The sequence below is a fragment of the Mchenga conophoros genome, linkage group LG8, assembly GCF_057382185.1.
Source record: "Mchenga conophoros isolate Kocher_MC1m ecotype Shallow Benthic linkage group LG8, M_conophoros_male_GT1.1, whole genome shotgun sequence".
NCBI classification, from domain to species: Eukaryota; Metazoa; Chordata; class Actinopteri; order Cichliformes; family Cichlidae; genus Mchenga; species Mchenga conophoros.
This window is the reverse complement of record NC_140533.1, coordinates 20954286-20981017: the sequence shown is the minus strand read 5'-3', so window position 1 is coordinate 20981017 and position 26732 is coordinate 20954286. Positions and strand designations below refer to the sequence as shown.

Below are 26732 nucleotides of genomic sequence, written 5' to 3'. Positions count from 1 at the left end.
TGGAAGAAGTTGCATCTTTGCAGATCTGTGTTTAAAGATTAAACATGCCCCTGAATAAAATCTGAAGCAAAATCTTTCTCCCAGCAAGTTTTCCCAACTTGTAAATATTCTTCTCTCGTGCATTGCGTGAGATCATGTGGGTCACAGTTACTTACCCAAGAAACACTGGGCCATTTTAAGACAGTCTTGCTAAAGTCACATGGCTTGGATAGAAGCTTGAGGATAGCAATGCCTCATCATCAGCCACCAACCACGAGATCACAGGGAAGAGACGAAACAGGGGGAACTGAACAAAGAGGATTTGCCAAAGCAGTAAGTGAGTCGTGGATTAACATGGATAATCTGCTCATTAGTGATGTTCTATCATTTGAAAGGACTCTTGAATGTCAGGAAGTTTGCCTTTTAAAATATTGAATACTGTATTTGGCTTGCTGTAACCTAAAATCAGATGGTTTAATCCCTTCAAGATGAATGTTAACTTTGTTTAAATGGAGCTCTTGTTACGTCAGGCATCACATCAACAAGTGTTTGTTTTTCGGCCCGCCTCTCCCTCTGTCTCTTCCCATCTTCCTCTGTGTATTGGATGTTGAGCCCTTGTGCTCAGTAACTCTTTTGTCCTCCAAACATTCCCTTATACTGCTACTTGCTGCTTGGCTGGAGACAGTACCCGCTAGCACCTACTTTATATCAACAAAGGCAGTGTTTACTTCCTAAACACTAAAGAGTGAGAAGAACTGGATTCAAGTGAAAAAGGACTGTACATCATTGACTGGTGAGTAACACCACCATCATGGAATGAAATTGATAATAACTGTTGTGAGTCTTATAACCTAAAATAATATATCTGAAACTCTAATTCTGAACATTGTTCTCATATGTTCTCAAAACAGGAACTGTGACAAAGATGACCTTGATCATTACTGTAACTGGTGATTCCTTGCAGTGCATTTCTAGGATGACTCTTGTCAAGAAGTTGGCTTGAGCCGGGAGTTTCTCATTAATACCTCCACAGTAAACGGCTTTTGTTGAGGAGCTGAAACTTGAGAGCTGTGAGTGGTAACCTAAGCTCCAGAGGGATGACTCTCCGTAGGCCAGCTGCCCACCTAAGGAGGACTCCAGGTTGGAGGAGATCAGGAGATGAGTCCTACTGGGAGAGCTTGATGTCAGAAGGGCCCGCTGTTTCTCATCCACCACGTGCACCGCGGCCCCAGAGCGCCATTGAAGGTGGCCAGCTGGACAGCTGGCTAGAGCACCTGCAGGCTATGCAGAGCAAACTTAAAGCCCCAGCTCATAATCAGGCTCGAGGGTTCAATGACCGAACAACATCCATGCCTGTTCTGAACAAAGAGCCAACTGGACGTGCTTGGAGACACACGGGTTTTCCCTCTTTCAGCAGGGTCTCATCTTCATGTGAGAGTTCAAGCCTATGTGACAGCTCGCTGGGCAGCCAGGAGTCCCTCCAGACTGGGGTTTTTTCACCTCCGGAGCGCAGAGGAAGCTGGGAGAGAGCCCATATCATGCAGGCTCCAGAAAAGGAACAAGCCGAACTTAGTTATCTTTCTCCAGTCAAAATTGGATGGCTGCCAATCCAAAGAAGAGTGATGATGGTTGCAGACACTTGCAACCAAAACCAATTTTTGGACCATGCTCCCGGCCATGTAAGACACATAACACCTGGTACAAAAAAAAAACATTTGGCAATAGAATATTTTATGAAATTCTTTTATCTGCAGTTAAATTAGTGAGGACTGAAGAATGCAGAGAATTTGAGCAGTTGCACTCTGCACCTTTCTGGAAAACCAGTTAGAGTAACACAATTCTAAAACAAGCACTGGCAAAGATTTAGCTTGGATTTGGCTTTGGCAACATTTTGAATTGTGGGACTTTTGCATGTTAGTGTTGTGTATGCTCATGAAAGTGACGCTGCTTTGTGGCAGGCACTGTAGAGTAAAACACACAGAGTGCCACAGAGAGCCATTTGTAGTCAAGTCTCTGTTACCCAGGAAGAAGGCAGCGCTCTGGCATCCTTTGAAAACAGCTTACTCTGCAGGAACTCAGTGCATTCTCAAAAGGTTTACGACTCATTTGGAGCTATGTGCTCTGTGCCCAAAGAGAGAAGCAAGTCAATGTACAGAAATAATTTAATAGGTGCATCAGTAATCTGATAATATGGCTTTGAATTGATAAGTTGGTGTGCTGTAGAGATCTGACTGAACTGATGCATTAAGCAGATTCCTAGACTCCTGACTGATCAAAATGAGGTTGTTTATATTTTCAGTTGTTTCCACTCTAAAAAAAAAAAAAAAAAGCTCTGAATGATTGTGGTTAAAACTTAAAACTTTAAGGGAGATGTGCTTTATTTAAGAAAATAGATACTCTCATGGCTGTTGGTTGACTAACTTTGGTGCCAGTTAGACTGAAAACCAGAGGAATCAGCTAACCTGATATTGTCGGACAGACATGGACTAGCTATACCTTTTCCCTTTTCAGTCTTTCTGAGAAAACCTGTTAGCTAGAAGTTGGCTGCTGTGATAGCATCGTATTTACCATGCAGGTCTTAGTCAGTATACAAAAATAGACATAGCCTCTTTGACTGAAAACATAAGCAACTTTGGAAGTGCTTTAAACATGGATCCTTTCTAATGGCCACTGGAAGCAAATCTTTTGCTAATGAGAATAAATCTGGGAAGTTTATGGGGAAAACAGACCGTTTTTTTGATCATCTTCCCAGTAAATATATTCCCGTTGAGCTTATGGTGTCGTTTATTAGTTTGAAATCTTACTAAATATAACATGATGCACATTTTGAACATTTTGGCCACCATTAGCATCCAGAAGGACAATAAAGGTGGGTGTGCTTTAGAGCAGGTCTTCCTTGTTAGTGACACCTCACTTAAATTGTTAGTTAATATTAATCTCTGGCTTTCTTTTCATCTTCCTCCCATTGCCCCCCAACCAGGGATTTTCTCTCTACTATTGTAGGGTCTTTTCCTTACAATATAAAGTACCTTGAGGGGACTGCTGTTGTGATATAAATCAAACTGAACTGAACTACCCTATCAAAGTGCAGACAGATTAAAATCCACCTGACATAACATCTCTTTTGGAAAAGCTAAGATGCTAGCAGCCAAAACACTTCAAAAATGGGGCTTTGCCTTTTCCCACTCTTTTGAATGTATCAAACACTGACCGAAAAAAAAAATCTGTACTCCTAGACCAGTGGTTCTCAAAGTGTGTGGTGCGGCCCACTGGTGGGGCACAGAGTTCTTAAAGGTGGGGGGGCAAGTTACCTGGCAGAAAGGTCATGCGGAACTATGCTAGGTCATGCTAGGCTTTTCTGTCATTGTTTTGTTTAGATGGGGCTGAAAATATTTCTTCGTGCCATGTGGGGAATGATGTAAAAAGTTTGAGAACCACTGTCCAAGACGGTTATTACTAATGTAATAGTAGTTTTTTGTAATTTCTCTGCCACACTCTTTCTTTTTCCAGCTGAAACTGAAACAACCCATCACTCCAACATTTCAGAAGAATCAAGCAACACCTAAGGCACAGAGTACGTATGCAATTTGCCACTTGTATAACAGATGGGCTTTCAGCTGAGTGTAGTAAAACAAAATTCAGTTATGCAAATCTATACATTATGCAAGTGTTATAACTGAAAACCATACATAAAATAAAAGATTTAAAAAATGTGAAGAGTAGGCTATTTGTCTGTCACCAAGAAACGTAATTAATGGCATAATAAATATGGTCATAGGGTAACTATAGGGGCTGGGTTAGCTAGGAGGAGAACAAGAGCTTATTTCAGGGCTGACTTGCCACACAGTTTACTTGCCTGTAATCAGCTCCTTGCAGCAGTGTTGCCCCTGTCCTTTTTCAAATGTTCCACACCGACTGGCTGGATGATCACTTTAAACGACATCTTCTAAAACAAAGTCAATTTCAAGAACAACTGATCGTGACTGTTGTGCCACGGTGTTCTGGCAGTATTGCAGGCAAAGGAAATGGGCACTATTAGGCCTGAAAAGCTGATGAAAAAGAGGTAGGGGCTGGCATGGAAACGAAAGGGCAGAAAGATAAGACTGAGAGATGCTGACTGACTGGAGCTAGATGTCATGCTCAAAGATTAACACATCTTTGAGCATGACATCTAGCTCCATCTGGATTTGATCTGAGGTTTGATCTTTCAGCCTTGTTCTTGTTTATACATAGATTATCCTGACAGGGCTCAGGCTCAGAAATCAAAGTAATCCATTCATGACTTCGATAGACAGCATATTTTCAAAGATAAGTAAACCTCATTAATATCTTATAAAGGCCTAATTAAGCTGTGCCGATTAAGGTGGCATGACATTTTGTATTTTTTATTATTAACCATTTTCAAATAGTCTTTGATATAGGTTAGACTGCCTTTTCACAATCCAGCTGTTATTTACCGTTTAGTTATAATTTCTGTGCAACACATACTTTTTCTAGAAAAACTGCATTTAACACATGGCTTTTCCCAAGGTTTTCTGAAAACAATAATAATTACCTCTCAATTAAATAATCCGTAAATATAGTTCAGTTGAACAAAATAATAAATAGTCAGGTGCACACAATGGCTGAACTCAACATCAATCACCACCAGTGAGTTGAAACAGGAAACAACTATCTCTATGAAGGTCTGCATCCAAATTTGTTTTATTGCTAGTCACTTTTGCTCAGCCGCCAGTGGATTTAAGTACACAATTTCACACCTGAAACCAAATGAATTTTAAATCGCAGTTATTCCAATAAGAATCAACTCAGTTGCGCCGGAACTAGAAAATGTATTTCTCGTTTCTGGTTGTTGCTGACAACAGAACAAGCAGAAATAGTTTTAATCAGAGCTGAGGTCTCATTGCAGACATTTAGTGCCCTCTGCCTCCATAAAAGTCACATTTAACAAACTTGAAATGGTCTGGTGTTAATGAGCAAATGATAATAAAAATTGGATTGTGTGCTTCAAGGGCCTTCGTGTTTGGACAGGGTGGTTAATTTTCACCCTGCTCACACTTACTTTTTCGATAAAACTCATGAGGATGATGAATAAATTGGGAGGGCGGGAACTCCAGATGGGTATTTGCCATATGGCCTTGCTTCTTTATTTTCCTCTGGGATATTAAGGTCAGCTGTTGATTCAGGGAAATGGCAATTTGAGCTCAGCTAGTAGAGGTAATGAGAGAAGCTTTTCAGGGTGTTGGGGTGGGGGCTTTCTACAGACAGAAAAAAGCTATGTTATGATTAAAGCAGGTGAAAGGAGGCGTTAGAAGGGCCAAAGTCCTTTAGGAAGTCGGAAGACATTTGTCTTTAGGTCTTGTTTGCAAAGCTCTGCAATTTTCACCTGCGCTCTCATTTTCTCCCTCAAACGGAAAAAAAAAGAAGAAACCCAATACAGATTACACGCACAAGGGTTATCCCAAAGTGAGAGCATGTTACCATGGTAACAGTAGCAGGTGGAAACGCAGTCAGGGTGGCAGTCAGGGCTGAGAGGCAGACCAGTCAAGTTGCTGTGTCTCCTGGGTAAGGAGACAAGTGACTCTGGGGTGGTGCTAAATTCACTTTGCTGTGCCAGTGTCAGTTATTGACAGTGTCAACATTGCTCTACAGTCACAGGAATGGATGACTTGCATGTTTGTGTGTGGCAAAGACAGAGAAAGAGAGAGAGAGTGCGGGCGAGTTAGGACGTGAGAGTATGTGTTGCAGAGACTGTGACAGTGGATCATTTGTTTTGCCTTGATACACAGATGCAGAGGTGGAGAGAAGTCACGTCGCTGCCACTGCTCTGGGTGTGAAGACGTGGCAGACACCTGATCAAGGCGCTCCTGTTATTAAACAGGTAACTGATAGCAGGTTTTGAAATATAAAGTACCACATAGGTTAGGAGACAGTTTTACAAAGGAAGGATATGATGATGATTGTTATTATTGGGCCCATTTATGGCTGGAGATGCAAGGTATTTCTTTTTATATAATGAAGTTTTGTTGTTGTTGTTATCATGCTCACATTTGCTCTTTTGCTTAAACCAGAATCTCCCATTTCTAACCAGGATTGGCGATATACAAACAGCAATGTGTGTGTATATATATATATATATATATATATATATATATATATATATATATATATATATATATATATATATAGAGAGAGAGAGAGAGAGAGAGAGAGAGAGAGAGAGAGAGATAGATAGATAGATAGATATTGTTGTTGTTGTTTTTTAACCTTTATTTAACCAGGAAGTATCTCTCGCAAGATCTCTTGCAAGACTGTACTAGGCCTGACATATAAGAGAAATAACATTTTTACATAAATAACATTTTTTTCTAATGGCAGGAGAAACTAGATTATAGAATTAATCCCTTAAAGGATTTCTAAAGCTAATTTATTGAACTAGAGCTTAAAAACAGACAAATAAATGGAACAGTGGAAGGAGAGAGAAAGAGAGAGAGAGAAATGGTTGCAGTCTACAAATAGTATCTGACTTGATCAAGACAAAGTTAAGAATGAATGTCATGAAGTGATCTCTTTGTTCTATGGATCTATAAAGTTGTGCTAGATGCTTTTTCTTTCTGGCAAATTGTTTTGTTTTTCCTTAAAATTCAGCCATAGAGTGCAATCGCTATAGTCACTTCAAATCAGGTAAAAACTCCCCAACATTGTAGATAATAATCCTGTGGCACAACAAACCCCTATGAGAAACCACTTGCCAACAGTGAGGAGAAATAAAAACTTCCTTTCAGCAGAAATTTCTGGCTGCTGAAGCAACAAGTTATTGCTAAACCAGACTCTGGGAAGGTGTCATCTGCTGTGACTAGTTAGAGTGAGGGGGAAGCAAAGAAAAAAATGAAATCCAAAGATACAACAAACAATATAGGTAGAAACAGTCAGCAGGTTGTTTAGGCCCATAACAACAAATCAGGAACATGAAGCTGTGGATTCAGTTAAACCTGCAGAAAATACAGGAAGGGAAAGAACACAGAGGACAAAAGCACATACTACAGAAGAGAGAAGGCACAGTAATGTCATAAGGAAACCAAGGTTAACACAGTTTAACAGGTAGTCTTTACAAACACAGCACAAAATCATGGTCAAAGCAGTGGTGTGGACTTCCTTAAAAGAAAACTGAAATGGCTAAACTCCTTTATGGTTTATGCACCTTTGATAAACGAGGGAGATATGTCTTATCATTTAAAAGAGGGACATATCAGTGTTTCTCCATGCTCCATAAACACCATCAGAATGCTCCAGCCTAAGGACCAGAATCTTTGCTTTTCGCCTGTTGAGGATAGAGTCTCATTGTTATTCTGTGAGGGATAAGTCACGCTGTGTGCTGGCTTTGCCTGCTGCTGCTTCCATTGCCACTGGGGCATTTAGTGTGTCAAGCATGGGGAGAGTCATCTGACTAAAGAACAAACAGCAAAGCCCTGAAGAAAGACAAGACAGTTGACCTGTTGTTGAAATGTAATATTAGAAAGATGTCATGTTGTCAATATTTTATGCCAAGTTATGTTTCATTTTCTCCATATGCCACTTAAAAGCAGCAGCACAGACTGAATGTAGATGAATGTGAAGCACGTGTTTTAATGTGTTGATGTATGACAAATCATTAACCATAAGACATCATCAACAACAGTAGGGTAGGACTGGGTTTTCATATATAATTAAAAAATGTTATCACATAAAATCTCATTTGTCCACACGCTGTAGGTGCCAGAAAAGCCTAGCTTTCCTGCTAATGAAGGGGACAGACCTGTCGGCTGGCAAGCTCTGAGAAGGGGCTGGAATACCAACAGGGTGTCAGCTTTCCCTGGAGGCAGTAAGACCATTGAGCTCCCCACAGGGACCAACTCAGACCCTAATAGGAAATCCCTTTTGATGAAAACAGCCAGCACAGAGGCCCTCAGGCATCCTCTGCTGAATCGCACAACTTCTGCAACAGGCTATAGTCCGCAACCTTCAGACATACAGACAAACTCCGCTGTGGGAATCTTCATCCCTCAAAACAAACCTGGCTTCTCCTCCATCACCATCTCCTCCAGAAAAGTGAGCAGAACAGCTAGTCTACCTGGCTCTGATACCAGCAACCACTCTTCCCAGTCACGTGAGTCTCCTTCTCCACGCAACAGCTTGGACCACCAGCCCATGGACCCAAACTCCAGGCATTTAACAGTGCAACGGAAAGCCACTATAGTCAAAGTAACAGAGAAAAGGGTGATTTCAAGTCCTGTATCAAACACAAACACAGCACGGACACCACCGGGAAGCAATGGTCTGGACACAGTGGTCCACAGAAGGAAGGCCACCATCATCAAAGTGACAGAACACAGAGAAAGCTACAGTCCAGGCAGACTGAGGGCCAAACACCCAGAGTATAGACACAGCTATAGTGAGGGAACATATATGGGCAACAACACATGGAGTCAGGAAAATCATTCACAAAATAATGAACAACCTTCTTATCGTCATCTGAATTTTATCCCAAACTCTGCAGCACCAAATACATATACTTCAGATCCAGAGAAAAATGGCTCGCGGCACAGATCCACACTGAGCCTTTTCCTAAACAACCCTCCTGGTGTAGCAGCACCCACATCCTCAGAGATTTCTCCAAAGCCTGTTGGACAGCGATCGGGGAGGCTGCACAGACCACTGAGCTGGTATGGCAATGTGATTGGACACACTGAGACAAGCAAGGAGAATTTGACACAACCATCTGCCAGGAAATGGAGCGCTGGACTTCCAAAAGAAACTGATGTCAACCCTTTGAACTCGGACAATAGTTTCATCAGTCCTGGAAAAGCAGTGAAAAGACCAGGTCAGCTTGTGGCAGAGACACTCAAGTCAAAGGCCGGTGAAAAAGAAAGATTGCCTCTACCAAGAAGCACTTTGCAGGCAGAGTCCTCCAGTCTGACTCTCATCAAGGCCCCGGGTAGGTTTCTCTGTCCCACTTTGGGAGCCTTCTTGTCAGCACACATACTCCCTCAGTCTCTGATCTCCATTTTCAAAGGATGGCAATGTCTAAATATGCACTTCCTTTGTGCCATTTGTGTGTTCTAGCTTGAAGTTATTACACACCCGCCTAGGTTTGATACAGTCTTTCACTTTTGATGTTTTATAGGCATTATTAGATTGCAATGATATTACTTCTTGATCTGCTGACACGAGCCCAATTGTCACTCACGGAAGATGTCTTCGCCTGTGTCGAGCAACATCAGCTAGACGCAAAGGTGCCCATCAGCACCTAGATATGCATTCTCATTTTCACCTTTTTTTCATTTTCCCACGCAGGCCTTTGCATGCATAATCTATTCCTGCCCCCTTTTCACTGGCAGCACAGGGAAGGAAGGGAAATCACAAGCTGCTAAACATGGTGAAAATGAGGTATTAGAATGTGTTAGAATCTGGTTTGGCGTTAAAGCCCTGCAATGCAGCAGTTCTATTTGTATGTGTTTCTTTGCGCTAATCAGGTTGTGATCGGGCCATCTGGGTGCCCAAAATAAGTCTTAAAAGTTTTCTGCTTACTTTAAAATAGATCTAACATGCATTTTCTCACCTTCTGTCATATTTACAGTTTTGTGCAATAGTCTTATGCCAAGAGAGTCTGTAAAATTGTAACAAGCCTGAAAGCCAATATGTCGTATGACTACTTTTATTCTTCAGCACAGCCTGAACTCTCTCAGACAAGCTTTCTTGTCATTTCTTTAAGTGGTCTTCTGGAAGAGTTTTCTGCAAGGCTTCTTGAAGGGCATTCAAAGATCTTCTTTGGATATTGGCCGCATTTTGTTCTGTTACCTGTCAAGATTAGAGATGGGAATCCATAAGAATTTAGGGATTCTGATTCCATTATTGATATCACTTATCAATGCGATTCCTTATTAATTTTCTTATCGATTCTCGTTGGGATCTCACTGGCTCCAAGTAACCACCATTGCTAAGCAGCAATAAATAAATTACATTCATGCAAATTAATTGCATGCTGTGGGTCCAATGTTTGTGCATGTTTGTTGAAGTATTTCCCCTCTTTGTTGTGATCAGTGTCAGGAGTCGTTATTCAAAAACGTAATTACACATACTTAAAAGTAATGCAGTACGTTTTAGGGTAGCAGCACTTCAGGAATATCTTGTTGTTGCAAAAAATAATATTTTATGCCAGTCAAACTGTGTTATCATTGTCATTTTTCATAACTTCAGCAAACAAAGGAGAAATACTGTGTTTTTGACAGGCTGCCTGCCAGTGACAAATTGCCTAAAGATCCTATTCAAAATTAATTCTTTGCTAAGTTGTCTGTTATGTGTAGACACAACACTGGTTTATCCATTGAGTTATGTGTATTTTTTAATCCTTGAATGATTAATAGATCAATTTTAAGTGACTTAACAAACAAAAAAAAAAGCAAAAAAAACCCCACAAGGACTGGACTGAAAGTGAGTGAAGAGCAGTCAATGTCAAAAGAAAAACATTTGAAAGAACTATTGTGCAAGGCCACTTTAAAAAGATTACAAGAAAACTCTGGCTTCTCAGAAGAAAAAGATAAAGAAATGATTGGTGGGTCAATACTTTTACACAGTGCTGTATGCACACAGAGAGATGGATACTACTACTAGATAAATATTGCCACTAAAGTTTTGAATAATGAAGCTAAAGTTGTTACAAGTAATCTATACGAGCCAAAAGCTTTGTCCTCACACTGATTCTAATTCCTTTCTGCCTGTAGCATTATATTAGATCCAAAAAATATTCTTGGTAAAAAAGCAAATAAGTGTATTTTCCAAAAATCTCAAAATTTCAAGTTAAGTCTTCACAGTGTGCAGTTGTTAAAAGACTCAGCTGAAGCTATCTTTTGGAAAATCTGAATATCCAGGTGAATAAGTAAGAAGATCAGGGAGTCTTCTGCTGAGCAACTGTGTTTCTTGATTCATGATGTCTTTTCTCTGTGTGAAATTATTAATTATTCTTTAATCACATTCATTAAGAGTGTCATCAATTAATTACAAGGCCCTAGGCAACATCATTTAAATTCAACGTTTGTTACAGTCAACCACCAAATGAGGCAGGATATTATACAGGAATGATAGCTCCGAAACAGCCACTGTCAATGTTTTACTCACTCTTCAGTTACATCAAAGCCCTTTTGGATTTCAGATCCCCACTCCCAACAGTCTCCAGAGGAAGTGACTGCCCTGAATGCGGCTGCGATCATAGCAAATATCAAACTCCAAAGACAACTTAGTAAGGAGAAAAAACCAAGTGGCGATTCTGAAACGGATTCCACTGCATCACCCCAGGGAAATTCTGGTATTATTACATCTCTCTTCCTCTAATTATATATATATATATACTCATAATACTCACTGTATAAAGCATTTATCTTCATTACAATAAAGTAAAACTATTGGTGGTTCAACATTTTCCCCCCACACCTATACATCCTTAATTTTATCAATACTAATATGGTAAAATTCCTTGACTTATACATACTATGCCAACCTGGTTCATTCCAGTAATTAATATGTCATGGAGACCCAGGGGGCTCCTGAGGAACTGTGCATTGCAGTCAGGCATGTGAAGCTAAGCCATGTGTACATGAAAACCCAAAGTAGTTGATTTCCTCTGTCTTGATAGTGACAGATGAGGGAGAGCGTGCAAAGCAGCATCCTAATCACAGCCGACGCCTCAACCGGCCTCATGCTGAATTTGTTCCACTGAGTCTAGATGCTGAACAGTCATCTGAAGCTGTTTCTCTTCAGGTGAGTTTATTTTCTGTGCTAATAAAACAATTTTGAGAAATTGATTTCATTTTCTAAATAAAAAGTCCAGAGCCACAGTGTAACCAGCCAGAGTAACTTTCCTCTCCTAAGAGTTTTTGTTTTAGGTTTACAGAACTCACAAGGCAAAACTAGCCAGTGTTTTCTTATAAAGGTTCCAAAAACAATATAAAGAAACCACTGTAATACAATTCAATATCAACAAAAAAGAATGACATATTTATACTGGCTTTAGGGTTTTTTTTTCCACGACATGCCTCACCGTGTATGCTCAGGTGCACGGGGAGTTTGAAACAAGGGTTGTGCTTAAATGTTTTCTCAAGAAGAGCAATGTATTTGTGGTTTTGGCAGGACGCGTTGCAGAGGTCTAGACCAGACTTCATTAGTCGTTCCCAAGGTAGAGTGCGAGAGCTGGAGCGAAAGGCACAGGAGAGAAGGAAACTGTCAAATTCAGTAGGCCCACAGTTGGAGAAGGCACCCAGGCAGAGGAGAGCTCTCAGCACTGGGTCTACCTCTCTGAACGGTAATGCACTAGCAGCCAGCCTCACTTCTTGTCTCCAGTGTACTGTCCATTGTTTCTGTGCAGCTGCAGTGGCTTTTTGCCACACGACTAATCATACACGGATACAGATTTAGACAAAAAAGGGGGGCAAAGGGGTGTTTGTCAGTCAGTGCTGTTTTTCTGAATTCGTGAAAATATTTCTTTTCTAATTAAAGTTAATAATAATATCTACAAATATTTCCAAATCCACTACAATCAACAACAACCAGCAAATATTACATTAAGATTTTGCAGTAGCTTCTTCAGGAATTATTTAATTGAAATTATGAAATGAAAAACCTGGATAAGTACGTTTAATAACATAGATAAAATGTTAAAGTAGCTTCATGCATCTTATGGATTACATAACAGACTGATATCCTAAAGTAAATCACCCTGATACACTTTATTACATTTTCTTTTCTTTTGAATGTAGTTAAAGATTTTGGAAACAGAAAGTGGCACACCTGGTGAAACTTTGACTAAATATAATAAAAGCAACCTGAAGTAAGATGTTAAATAAATGGTTTTAAAGACTTAGCAGAGATTTTATGGCTCTCTCTGCCCTCTACAGGCTACAACAGAAAGGTGCACCAATGTCAAAATACCAGCTGAGAAATCAAAATGATCAGTGGTGTAATTACAAATGCCCTGCAGAATTTGACAGGTGCAAATGTGATGGTGCAAAGTGCCTTAAGAAACAAAAAGAGAAGGTTACATACTTTTTAAAAAAAGATAATCTTATATGTTCAAATTCAATGTGACATTTTTTATGTTCAAACAAAAAGGAAGTGTTTTGTCTATTCCAACTTGTGTAAAAGAAAGACTGACTGCAATGCTTTGCCCTTGTGTGTGTGTGTTTCTAGGTAACCTTTTCACTCACAGAGAAAGAGCATTTTCTAGGAAAGACATGCAGCCCAGATCCAAGCTGTGAGCGCCATCTATGTTTTTACTTTGGCTCACTATCAGATGCTTTTACTTTTTAGGCTTGTATCACTCCTGCATTTTGAGCATTTTTTCCTTAGGCTTTGTCTTATTTTCCTGGCAAACTCACAAAAAATTAACAAGCTGACATAGTTATATACATAAATACTGAGCAGATGTTTTTGCACCACCCCTTTTTCATTTATATATGTATATATATTTCTGCTGAGCCACTTAACAGTGACCTATGAATCACTGAAGCTTCAAGGTATACCTTCGAGGAATAAACCAGTGTCGACACATAAGAGCCAACTTAGCCAACCAATTTTGAATTGTGTCTTGAAGCACTTTGTTACTAAAAGCCTGTGGAGGCTCTGGCTGGCAGGCAGTGCTTTTAGGTTGGGAATCTTGTCAAATTATGTCATCCCACTAAATTTTGATCCAAAAAACCAATACCATCTGTAAAGCGTCTCATTAGAAACAGCTTCATTTTCAGGATGACAATGATCTTAAACACATTGCTAATACAGTAAAGGCCTACCTGGGCAGGTTGGCAGTCTGTGGCAGGGTCAAAACAGAGCAACAGACAACCATTCGCACCTTTGACCAGTTTAGAATCACAATTAACCTTACCCCACTAACTGTATATTTGGACTGTGGGAAGCCAGAATACCCGCATATAAGTGTGACCCCCCCCCCCACAGGGACACATTTAAACTCCACGCAGAAAAGTTCTGGACAGATGTTGGATTCAAACCCAGAGTGCTAACCACTATGCTATTGTGCTGCCAATGTGGCACATGTTTGTGTAAATCTTCAATAAAATTTCCGATTTTGCTACCAAATAATGACGAAATAAGGGGTGGCTCAAGACTTTTGCACAGTAATATAGTTCCTAATAAATGTTTTAGGTTTTTTTTTTTTTTGAGAACCGCAGATTCCAGATCTAAAACACCATTTTTATTTTTGTACAGGACACCTGCAGATCTCAAGAGACAAAAAGAAGAAGAAAGGAGGGAGGTCAGTTTGAACAACAGATATCGAGCTGAGCTTTACAAAAAGGTAAATCCTCTACCTATTTTTCACAAAACAATCACAAATGAATCTATCAATTAAAAAAAATGTTTAAAAATCAAAGTGACTTGATTTCTGTTTAGGAACGCAAGAGAATAAATGTAATTTGACATCTTAACCAAAAAATAACAACTTGCTTTACTTTTTTCTGCTTTTTTGTAAAACAGTACATTTTAAAGTTTGTGGATAACAACAATAGGCAAATAAAAGATGATCAGTTAATGAGACAACTCCACCTAACATGAGTTTAAACCATCTAATTCTAGTTGTCATCTCATTAAATATCAGCACCAGACGTTGTTACAAACACATATTTAGGTAGAACTTACGTCATCAAATCATTGAACATGGAGAATAAAGCAAATAACTCCTGTCTGGTAGTTATCTGCCCGAGACACTGAACAGAACATTAATAGCATGTATGACCCACAGGCAATTGAGCAAGTAATAACACACCTTTCCCTTACAGCTCAATTAAACCTTGGAAAGAGTGAAACATTTTTGCAGTAATGACAAACACTTAAGGGTTTCTATGTTAATAATGCACCCTTGTCTCTCTTCAGAACGATGCCGCTGTTGAAAATAATGCAGTAAAGTGGGCACGTAATCCATTATAATTAGCTGAAAAAAATGGATTTGAGTGGGTCGCACGAGGCTGAGTTTAAAGGACTTTTTTGATGCAAATATCAGGGGGCATATCACATTGTGGGGCCCTAATATCAAATTATAACAGATAAAAAGACCCACAGTTACTGATAAGGTTTGTCATTTGCTTTTGGAGGTCTGGACAATGTTTTGGTTTGTTTTGAAGTAGAAAATTACACTTTAGTTATTGCATGATCCACCAAATATTCAGTGTTGCAATAAAAATCCAGCTATAGGGAGAAATATCTACTTTTAAATGGTTTACCTTTCAATTTTATAGTTTTTAGAGCACTAGCTTCAAGCATGTAGCAATGTAAAAAATTCTTTACATAATTAAATGTCTGCTCTGATTGTTTACAGCGAGACCTACAATAGACTGACTTTTTACGCCATTGCATGATTACTTAAACTTTCCTTTACACTTATTTTCCACTAGAGGGAGATGCTGCCTAACTTTTCTATTTTCTTGCACGCCTGCAAAAGGTTCCGTGAGAAAACCCGATCTTAAAAAACGCACTTCAGAGGCATATTTGTCATGTTTAGCGATTGCTAGCGAGCATTCCTTTTTTGCCATTTTATAGTCAATAATTCTGACCTTCTATAGAAGTGAGTTTGATTTAGAGGAACTGTAGTCTCTCTTTCTCACCCTGCACCCCACACCCTGCCTCTCATTATGAAGAGAGACTGTGAACAGTCTCATTGTGCTGAGTGTATGAGCCCGTGTTCCTCATGAAACAAAAGGCCCTTTAGTGGCAGAGAAATCCACAGCGCAGTGCCACCATTCAGCCGAGCCTGCAGACAGAGTGGGTGCCCACACACAGCTGCTCCTCCCACACTGCTGCTGTGGCAGATAATGCAGGGAAGAAGGGCTATGATGCCAGAAGATCCAGCGGGTCTTGAAAAAGGAGCTGGAAAGCTTAACAGTTTGGGTGAGAGGGTGCCATGTACCAGGAATCGGTCCTGTTTCTGCACATGACCTCTGAAAATTAAGGAGCATGCTAGGAGACTTTTGTATGGACCAGATTGGTTGTCTGTATATAGCCTTTATTTTGTGATATGCGTCAGCCACTTGTGTGTTTTCTTGTTACAGAAACTGCTGGATCAACTTCTTCAAAGGAGCAACAACTAAACAACTGAACACATGGATGAAGATGTAGAGAAAGGCATAAAAGACTGAGACAGTGAACTTTGCCCTTTGTCAGTTTAGTTTATTATTTTTCTAGAACCTGTTTTCTTATGTGGATTAAAAACATATATTCTCATACAAAGTTTAAAAAAAGACATTTAACCTTAATGCAAATTTATTGCACTTCCTGATCAAACAATATGTAGTAAGCAAAATCAGCATATCTCACTATGTGACCTTATCACAGATAAATCCAATTACATATTTGTTCATTCTTTTGCTCTTCTATGCAAATCTGGTAAGGATGTCTTTCTGTGCTTGCTTAAAACTGCTTGAAAAGCGAGCAGTGAACACACTCGGACACGGTCCTTATGGATTCTAGAAACATCTTCAAATCAGCAGTGCCTGCTGTTTAAATGACCTTTCTATGCTCTGTCACGTGGTTGTCCTAGCCACCCTTGTGGTATGCAATTTCAAATAAAGGTTGTTGAAGGTCGAAAGTATGAAATCATGTCTGGACAGTCTGTTGTGGTTTTAATCAAACATCAGCCTCGCCGATATGGTTTCGATTAACTTCTGTTTATGCAGTTTGTTGTCTTGTTTGCACTTGATTGCAAGCTGCCTTTGTTTTGAGACTACTCCATGTAATTGGATGCAGAACAAGCGTCTCACTGTAGCAGTGGCGTCTTCTGACAGTCACTTTCACATGATACCATGTGATGTGAAGCAGCAATGTAAGACAAAATCATCCATTATGCTTCACAGTCCAATCCGGGACAGTCTTTATCCGTCGTCTTCATTTAACATCCAATGCTGAAAGAAATGTGAAGTGAGCTCTGCCACCATTCGATGCCAGATGGAGGAATGTGACCTCGTTACAGTGGAAGCCCCCCCCCTGTTAATGGACAGTTCAACTGAATGGAGCCTTTGTCTCTGTCATTGTGTCATGATGGACCAAGCCTCGCTGTTGCATATTCAAATTTGTGTGTTTTGATCCAGAATGAATATGCAGTGAGCGAGGGGTGTTGCACAACAACGTGATGATTCTGGGTAAAGCAATGTGTCAATATTTATTTTTAGAACAACAGACAACAGAGCAGAAGACCTTCTCATTACTCTCAATTGTCATTTTTCCTCATTTGTCTTTAGGTTTGTGCTCCTCCGTAGTCCAGTCGTTTCATCCATTGTAATTTTCATTGGTGTGTAGAGAAAACAGATGGTTGCTACTATTTTTATAAACCTATTTTCATGTCTGTGCAATTGCATGTGTGGGTGTATTTGGACAGTGGGAGTGCGTTAATAACACCATTCATGGTGCACAATGATAATAATTTGAGACTAGAAGGACACTTGTGTACCATGGATGTTCTTTAAAGAAGATAATTGATCGCATGCATGAGGCCTTAGTCAAAGATTACCTTATTTTACCCTTGCAACTGAGTGTCTGCGTATAAAAATAGCCGTTATGAAATTATTCACACATCAACTGACTCTTATTTGATTCTACATTTATGTGTTTTATATCTGAACAACTTTTGTGTTTCAACTTTTGTAAATGTGCTTTGGGAAGTGAAATTCTTTTCCATTTTGTTTCTCCCAAAAATCGTTTTCTCATTGTTGCATAGGTAAGATGGAAGGACGTTCATTAATCATCTGTTCTAGCACCAACAGAGAGCCCTGCTCTGCAAGCACCCCTTGGTTCTTAAAAAGCAAGCAGAGTGCTCCTCAGTATTCATTTATTTCCATGTTTCATCTTGGAGGCAGAGTTTTGAGAGGTTTCTGTGTGAGGGTGTATGCTTTCACACTGCGTTAAGATAACAAGTGGATACGGCGCAGTGACTTTACCTTAAGCCTTAACGCTGGAAGCATGCTGGAGCCCTACCTGAAATGCTAAACAACCCGATGCGGCGCACTGCAGAGTGCACATCGCGAAAAGCATAATTGAGCAGAGCGCTTTGGGTCTATCAGATGGCTTTCTGGCATTTTAAAATGTAAATGTGATGAAGTAAAACCACTTTTTTGTGGCATGCGCACGAGTGAGTCTGTTTTTTTTTCTGGCTGAGTAACAAGTAATCGATTTACCTTATAACACCTTCCCAGGGAGGCTATAGTCAAATGTGGCCTTAGTGTGTGCTGGTCTGTTAAGCTCCCTGGGTGAAGTTGATCAAGGAATACCAGGAAAGAGGAATGAAATAACCTGGTTTACCTTCAGAATAAAAGGGTGTCTACGTCTACAGCAACGAACGGTGGGCAAGAGAGGTGAAGAAGAGAATGCAGGCAGGTAGGAGTGGGTGGGGACCAGTGTCAGGGGCGATTTGCGACAGAAAGATAATAGTCCCAATAGGTTGGGAGTGACCAGAACTGACAAGACTAAAAATGAGTATTGGGACACCTCAAGTTGAACGGTTTGGAGACAAAGTTAGAAGCATGGCTGAGATGGTTTGGACATGTGCGGGGGATGGATTGTGGATAAACTGGGCAAAGGATGTTGGAGCTGCCAGGTAGGAGGAAGACAGGAAGAGTACAGAGAAGATGCAGGGGGTTGGGGTGACACAAGAGGATGCTAGGGTGAGATGGGGGCCGATGATTCACGATAATTAAGAACTTCAAAATAAAACCTTATAATATCTCTCAGCCTGTGCACTTGCCAGACTTATGCTTTAACAAATGCATACAAAATTGGTTAAATTGGATTCATGCAGGTTTTTGCTGTAGCTTTTGGAACACACTGTGTTCAAAAGGATGGCTTTAAATGAAACTTGAGGATATAAATCCAGTAAATTTTTTCCATCAAAAGAATCGATTTTGCCCTAAATTATTTATTTATTCTCCATGGAACTGTTGCCTTCTTGTTGAAAAATGGGACCGGAAATTGCTTGTTTTTTGCGTCTAACTTGACAGCCTGGTTGCCATTTGTGTGCCCTGGCGGTGGCTTTAGGACCTCGCGGAGCGCATCATTGAAGCACATGGTCGCTACTCATAAGACAACACTCCTCGCCAGTAATTGCTGTGGAATTGATGTCATTCCAGTGGGGCGACTGAGAGACAGCAGCGGCTTGTGCCTTTGTCAATATTTTCATCGCTCTGCACAGTTTTTACTTACGCGCGAGCGGCTTCGCACTTGGACATCTTTGAATGGGGACGAAGTGAGTGGACTCGAATCAGCTGTCTTTGGGATTTCCTAAAGCACCGGTCATATACTTGATCACATTTCAGGAAGTCGTTTCATTTGTGGGGAGGCTCTTGCACATCAGCTGTTGTTGGACTGGAACTGTATGATGGTTGCGCTGCAGTGAAAGACAGTTGGCTAGTCCCCCTCCACGCTTCAGCATCATGAACCCCGAGAGCTGGAGTGTGAAGTTTGTTATTTTGACAGCACTTCAGGCTTTAACTGTCACTTTGTCGGTGTGTGACAGGATGCTCTTAAAATCTGTCAAAGGTAAGAAGGGGGAAAGAAGGGGTCTTGCCATATGTTACCAGGGAGGGTATACTGAAAGTCCGTGCGTAAAAGTAGCAGATTATTTTCCTGTGTTTTCTTTTAAACGCGAAGAAAAAGCTTTATTTTTTTTGTCAGTTTAAATGACCCTGTAGCATCCGTCTATATGCACTGTGTTTCTTGTGTATATGTTTTTCCGATTCATTCTGTTCTTCATTCGTGTCTCCCTTTTGGCAGCGTGGGATACATCGTGTTTTATATATGCAGCTGTTAGTTGCTACATCAGACCGACAGATATGTAACACATGCTGGGGTGCAGGGATACATCTTCAAGTACAAAAACTTGCTTAATTCATGGTTCACACTCATTCTCTCCATGTGTGAGCAGCAGAACATGATTTTTTTTATTTTTTGTTCCAAGTCCACCCACTGTGTACCGCAAAAAAGAGGAGCTGCTGTATAATTGATGGTGCTGAAAGTCTCTTTAGTAATCAGTTGTAACACTTTTGGCGTTTTGCTGGTGCTTTTAAAAGCATACTTCAAGGCACTTTAAGCATACTTCACTTTTTCAATTCCAGGGTTTCTCTAGTGTTAAATTTAAAAATAAAAGCCCATAGTTGATTTGAAGTTAATCAAGTGAGAAGCTTTTATGAAGCCTGAATTATATGTATGGGTTCCCAGCAGCAGCATGACAAAGGGGCTGTACTGAGGAGATGTTCAAATGTGAAGTCAGGTTGTTTTTATATACTAGTATGTGCTTGTTTGTTTGTTTGTTTATCTGGCATTGTGACTGCAAGCCTTTGGGCTCGTGTCATCTGAGTCACCAGCATTCTACGCCCTAGGTGAGATTCAACAAGGATGCCACACACAATAAAATTGCAACTGTGGTGAGTCGAGGAGCTGCATTTCAGTAACTTCTAAACACACTGACAGTCACGACACTCACTGTGTGAATCCTGGGAATTAATTACCAGGAAGGGCAAATGTGTGAGACTGGGATTGAAGTATAAGGAAGTTGTTCATTTATTCATCAACAGTTCATCATCGTCAGACGTTAGCCTTGATGTGCATTTCCCGCGGGGCCGGGCTCATCGAAAACCATCATTGTCAGTTGATCGGTCTGTGAGAGTCTGAGACTGTCTGTATCGGCAGAATATTACCAGCTTTTAAGTAATTTGGGCTGATGGGGAAAATTGATGGAGGGTATTCTTCATTACAACCCACAAAAAAGTTTGCAGCCATGATTTTGGTGGTCCCTTTAATCATTAAGACATTTCTGACCAGACAAAACAGGCAAAACAAAGATGGTATATTTCACTTTCTAAACTTGAGAGGGGTTCTTTTTCTTCATGATTTCTTGGACAAGTTGTGCAAAAAATAATTTTTGTGATCAATGAAAGTAATTAGTTGTAGCCTTACTTAATGCAAAGCATAATTAGTGAGGATAATTACTGCTCATTTTCATGTGGCTCTACTTCGTCTCTAGACTGTGGGTTTCATCCAAATCTAAGGCAGCTGAAGGAGCGACTCAGTGCAATGTTGTGTTTGCATACATATTTAATGACACCCTTCCTTCAACTTTCATGTCGATTTTCTCCCTGTCTGTCTTATGCATGTTCCTGTCCTGGCTGTGCATCGTTTATGAATGATTTCCTCCCATTGGTTGACACATTTTAGTGTCAGTGAGTATTTACGAGCCAGATGTACTGCTTCGGCCAACATGACTGCCTCTGCCTTGAGGCTGCATGCAGCTTGCGTGCTGCACCCTCTGACAAACGAAAGCTGAGCTGTGAATATATTTTTGGACTGTAGTAAAAAATTCCTTTAGCAAACAGTGTCCTCCCCTAGAGTGACATTATCACCGTGATGTGACCCATCTCAGGTCTAAGGCATTTAGTATCTTCTCAGTACGAATGGATTCAGTTCTTCCAGATGAGTTGTCCAGGATATTTAAGACCCAGGAGACTGGTAAGAAGAACTGGCTGATCTGTAGTTGTGCATCAAGACAGATTGATCAACCAGTCGTCGTTCCGCAGTGGGGATATTTGTATATAAGAGGGAAAATATCTGGACTGTGCTCATGTGGCCTGACCCTACATGTGTTACATTAATTTCTTCAAATCTGCCGTGGACTTGTTTGACCTCTCCAGCAAACGTTTAAAACACGAGCTGAAACCTGATCCTGGCTCTGGACTTTCTCGTTTGGCTTTCACACCCAGACAGGTCAGAGTTCGACTCAGCATGTCATTCCCAGAGTCTGTCTTCCCTTGTTTGGTCAGAGGTCAGTTGGCTGTGATATGTCTTGCCAGTGTCAAATCTGTCCGTGGTAATTCAAGTTCCACCCCATCAGTATTTCACCCCAAAAACATCACGTTATTATATACATTACTCTATAAAAAAAGAAAGAAATCATACTAGAAATTATCTTACATAACCTGGGAGCTGCTGCTGGACTCCTAGCACTCCTAGCGCTCATCACTTAAACCCCCGCGAGCCATCATTTTAGGGATTCCTACCTATAAAACCCGGAGAGCAGTCAAATGGTGGAAGTGGAAGCTAAATTGGCTAGTCATTCATATGTATATTAGGCTGTTAAGTAGGAATTCTGGAGGGAGGGGAGTGGGAGTGGGGGTGGGGGGGTGGGGGGGTGGGGGAGTGGAGTGTTTCAGTTTGCCATCTTGGGGAGAAATCAACACACATGGGTGTATGTCCTTTGTTGCTGACATTTATTGATAAAAACAGTACAAAAAACCAACCATTTGTACACATATTTACAAATAATTCAACATTGTCAGCAATCACTCACAATCCTGGCACTGCCATGGTACCTGTAGTCTGCATTTACCACATGTGTATCTTTTGCAGTGAACACATCGCACAGTGGCCTGATTTTTCTTGCATTTGTGTTTGACCTGACACGTGGCTCTTTTTCCAGGGCTAGGTGTGGAGGGTTCTGCCCGAAGCAACTGATCTTTTCTTGCCTTCTTCGCAGCTACATGAGAGTGAGCCAACTCTGTTGCAAGCGCCACCAGGAAGTCCACCCGTCTTTCCTTCGTCCCGGTGCATGCTTGATACAGCACATGTGCATTCAGTGCTGCCATGTCAATCATGTTATAAAACACGGCGACTGGCCAGCGCCGTGTTCCTTTGCGGACAGTGTACTCCCGAACCATCTGGTCCATCACATCCACGCCACACTTTGTTTTGTTGTAAAGGGTGACAGTGTTTGGCTTCCTTTTGGTGGTGTTATCAGTCTGAACCACGCTGTGCATGCTGCTAAGAATATAGACTGTCTTCTTCCGTTTGGCCGCATACGCCGTCAGCGTGGCAGCAGAGGTTGAAAACACCTAAGAAATAAGATAAATTGTTATTTTCATAGCCCTTTTACACACAATGAAACACATAAACATAGAACCACAAAAGACCTGCAACATACCTGAGTGGTGAATACATTGCGATCTGTCTGTCTAGTGGATTGAGGAATTTCCCTGCGAATCCTGTTGACTGTGCCGAGGATGGTGGTTTTCCGTCTAAGAAGTTTTTGTGCCAGTGAAAGCGATGTGAAAAAATTGTCCGTGGTAACATTTCTGCCCTTGTCTAGGAATGGTTCCATCAGCCTCATTACTACATTTTCAGAAAGTCTCTCCCCAGTGGGACGACTGGGGTCCTTGCCAAGATATGGGAAGACATTGCAAATGTACTTGGATTTTAGGTCGCAAGCCACCCAAAACTTGATCCCAAACTTGTCAGGTTTACTTGCAATATACTGCAGGAAACAGCACCGAGTCTTTGATGGGAAAAGCTGGAAAAAGAGCCACGTGTCAGGTCAAACACAAATGCAAGAAAAATCAGGCCACTGTGCGATGTGTTCACTGCAAAAGATACACATGTGGTAAATGCAGACTACAGGTACCATGGCAGTGCCAGGATTGTGAGTGATTGCTGACAATGTTGAATTATTTGTAAATATGTGTACAAATGGTTGGTTTTTTGTACTGTTTTTATCAATAAATGTCAGCAACAAAGGACATACACCCATGTGTGTTGATTTCTCCCCAAGATGGCAAACTGAAACACTCCACTCCCCCACCCCCACTCCCCTCCCTCCAGAATTCCTACTTAACAGCCTAATATACATATGAATGACTAGCCAATTTAGCTTCCACTTCCACCATTTGACTGCTCTCCGGGTTTTATAGGTAGAAAGGTAGAAGCCTGGGGATGCTAGTGTCATACTGCCTGGGTGTTTGGGCCACAACTGAGAACAGAATGGCTGCGCAGAGGGTAATTATCACTGCCCTAAAAAATCATCAGCCTCCCTCTGCCACCTCTGAAGGGCATTGGCAGATCCTCCTGTCTCAGAAAAAGCAGGGCCATTACAGGTGACCCCTTGCACCCCGCCCACCACCTGCTTGACCCCTTGCCCTCTGGTCAGATCCCATGCCTTCAGACTCGAAAGCAACTTCTTCCCCTGTGACATTCGGACTGTTAAAAAACACTATCCCCCACACACCGCCTCTGCCCACTTACCTCACCAATCTGAGCCGTGGTCTGAGTAACCCACATCACTCAGGCCACTCACATACGGACTCTTTTCAGACTAAGTGCATTGCACTACTTCGAAGCACTTTGTGTAACTTTGTCTTGATTGTATATATTTCTCCTGTTAGTTATTCCTGCTGTCTTACTATTTGTGTTTTATTCCTGCACAGTTGGCTAGGAGCATCCATAATGTTGCCGTACATGTACAATGACAATAAAGGCATGATGCATGGGTGTAAAACCGTCAACAGACTATAGCTCATCATGCCTTGTGGCACCTATGCTCAATGTTAGCCAATTTAACTACATTCAAATTACAGCTTGGCCTTTATTTTTAACACAGCTATGCATTTGTAAAGTCTGAAGACTGCATCTCATAGAGTTGTAATGCTAATTCTCTTCCTACCCTCATCACTCACTTTATTAGTCAGGGTTGGACTCCCGCTTTGGCTTTAGAACTGCCCTAATTCTTGATGGCATCGATTCAACAAGGTGCTGCAAACATTTCTAAGATTTTGTTCCATATTTACATGATAACAGCACACAGTTGCTTCACATTTGTTGGCTACATATCCTGTTCCACCAAATCCCAAAGGTGCTCTATTGGATTAAGATCTGGTGACTGTGGAAGCCTTTTGAGTGCAGAGAGCTCATTGTCATGTTCAAGAAACAGTTTGAAAGGGTTTGAGGTTTGTGACGTGGCATCTTGTCCTGTTGAAAGCAGCCACCAGAAGATGTTTATTCTGTGATTATAAAGGCATGGTCAGCAGCGATACTCAGGTAGGCTGTGGTGCTTAAACAAAGCTGATTTGGTATTAAGGTTCCCAAAATGTTTCAAGAAAATATCCCTCAAACCATTACATCACCACAACCAGCCTAACTGTTAATAGAAGGCAGGATGGATCCATCCTTTAATGTTGTCATGGCAAACTCTGACCCTACCATCTTAATATGGGAGCAAAAATCTAGACTCATCAGAACCTGGTGGTAATGTGTTTCAAGTGTTCTTAAGTTGAGTTTTGGTGTGGTCTTCTGCTGCTGTAGTCCATCAGCTTTTGGATTTTGACGATTTATGCTTTGAGAGAGGCTCTTCTGCATATCCTGATTGTAAAAGGGGGTCATTTGAGTTTCTGTTGCCTTCAAATTCCTTTCTGTCACCAATCTGGCCATTACCTTCTGACCTGTGGCATCAACAAAGCGGTTTCACCCAGAGAACTGCTGCTCTCTGGGTATTTTCATTTTTTCAGACTGTTCACTGCAAACCCTGGAGATGCTGAGTGTACGTGCATCTGCTAGAGTTAATACTGGTTTTAGGTAAATGGTGATACCAGTAATTAACTTGGCTGTATCAAGCATTAATGCACTGAGCATTTCAGAAATGAACATACCACACTCAAACATGCAGGAAACATGCACATCTGAGTAGCAGTCATCATCTTCCTTTAAGGTTTGAAAAACAGAATTTCTTTTCCTTATCTAGCCACCTGCCAGATTTTACATGCCCTGTTCCTGTCACAAAAGGAAGCAAGCTGCAATATGTTTCTTAATGGGCGCACATGTTAACAGGAGCTCGACAGGTCACCTCCTACCTTGGCCAGTTTCTGACAAATTGGCTGCAGTGAAATTCTCCTGTTGTGTCTTTGGCTTTGTCTGTGTCTGTTCGAGTTCTGGTTCATAGGTGGAGCTGTGATGTATTTTTAAGTGAAGCAGCACGAGCCGCACATCAAAAACTGAAGACAGTTTGAAGCACAACCTTGACCAGTCCAGCCTTGTTAAAAGTTTGGGTTGGTTGTTTTTGGTTTTCATATAAAAAAGAAAATAGTAGCACCTTTTTTAAAATTGTAATTTGATACACCTTCAATTGTTTCTGTGTGACAAAACCTCAAAAGCTGTACAAATTACACTGATACGACGAATAATTATGTGAATCCTTACATTTGTATTTGGGAATGTCAAAAGAGTGTGTGTGCACAAATTACTAACTTGAGTGCACAAGAGCAAGTATGATTTAGTAATGACTTTTTCCCTTCATGAAACCTCCCAAGAAAAAACGAATGTTTTGCACTTTTGCCATAATGAATTAGTTACATGAACAGAATTGATGTATATTTAAATCTGATTTGCATTATTTTCTGTTGACGCGCTAATTGATTAATCAAATAACCATGCCAGAGCTATTTTGGCTTCGTCAAACACTTAAATGTCAGTCCCTGCTGTTGTAATCCTTGAGCTATATGACTTGTTAGGCGGCTTTGATTGTGCGCCAGGCATGTGCTTCCCATGGCAGAAAGGTCTTCTAGGGAGTTGTAAATGAAATCTATCACAGGAACCATATTAACAAGCTTTCACGCAGCTCCACTTTAAAAGCTACCTGACTCTGACCTTCGATGCTGAGGCAAAGCGTCCAAACCAGGCAGCAAGCACAATCCATGCAGCAGGGAGGGACTGGGAGGGAGGAAGGGTAACATTGTCACCCAGCCGGAGGTGTAACAGCACTGGTTTCTCAGACAGAGTTAACCTCCTGCTGAGCCAAGGGGAAATTTTTGCTGCAGGACCATCTATTTCCCATAGAGTAATTATGTGCTGACATCAGGGTAGTGTGACAGTAAATGAGTTGAGTATATGAGAGAGAGAGCATACAAAAGAGCTATTTA

At 40.9% G+C, this 26732-nt stretch overlaps 2 protein-coding genes across 4 annotated transcripts in view; both read left to right on the top strand.

Moving 5' to 3' along the window:
• The first annotated feature begins 273 nt into the window (after positions 1-273).
• Positions 274-18133, top strand: lg8h10orf90 (linkage group 8 C10orf90 homolog). 3 transcript variants are annotated; one of them, XM_085284888.1, is made up of 12 exons: positions 274-312; positions 665-772; positions 891-1658; positions 3490-3553; positions 5769-5860; positions 7732-8953; positions 11168-11320; positions 11648-11772; positions 12142-12313; positions 13198-13261; positions 14230-14317; positions 16065-18133. In XM_085284888.1, the coding sequence occupies exons 3-12, from the start codon at positions 1077-1079 to the stop codon at positions 16101-16103; spliced, it is 2601 nt and encodes an 866-aa protein (XP_085141014.1). In that variant the 5' UTR covers positions 274-312; positions 665-772; positions 891-1076; the 3' UTR covers positions 16104-18133. The 3 variants fall into 3 exon arrangements, with proteins under 3 accessions (XP_085141014.1, XP_085141015.1, XP_085141012.1); XM_085284886.1 differs by lacking the exon at positions 274-312 and having other exon boundaries at positions 327-772; XM_085284889.1 differs by lacking the exons at positions 274-312; positions 13198-13261 and having other exon boundaries at positions 326-772.
• A 963-nt stretch (positions 18134-19096) lies between these two features.
• adam12a (ADAM metallopeptidase domain 12a) overlaps positions 19097-26732 on the top strand; it is a 79609-nt gene continuing 71973 nt past the window's right edge. Inside the window, exon 1 of the mRNA XM_085284885.1 lies at positions 19097-19539. Coding sequence (XP_085141011.1) covers positions 19434-19539 — 106 coding nt within the window. The 5' untranslated portion in view covers positions 19097-19433. The remainder of the gene's footprint in view (positions 19540-26732) is intronic.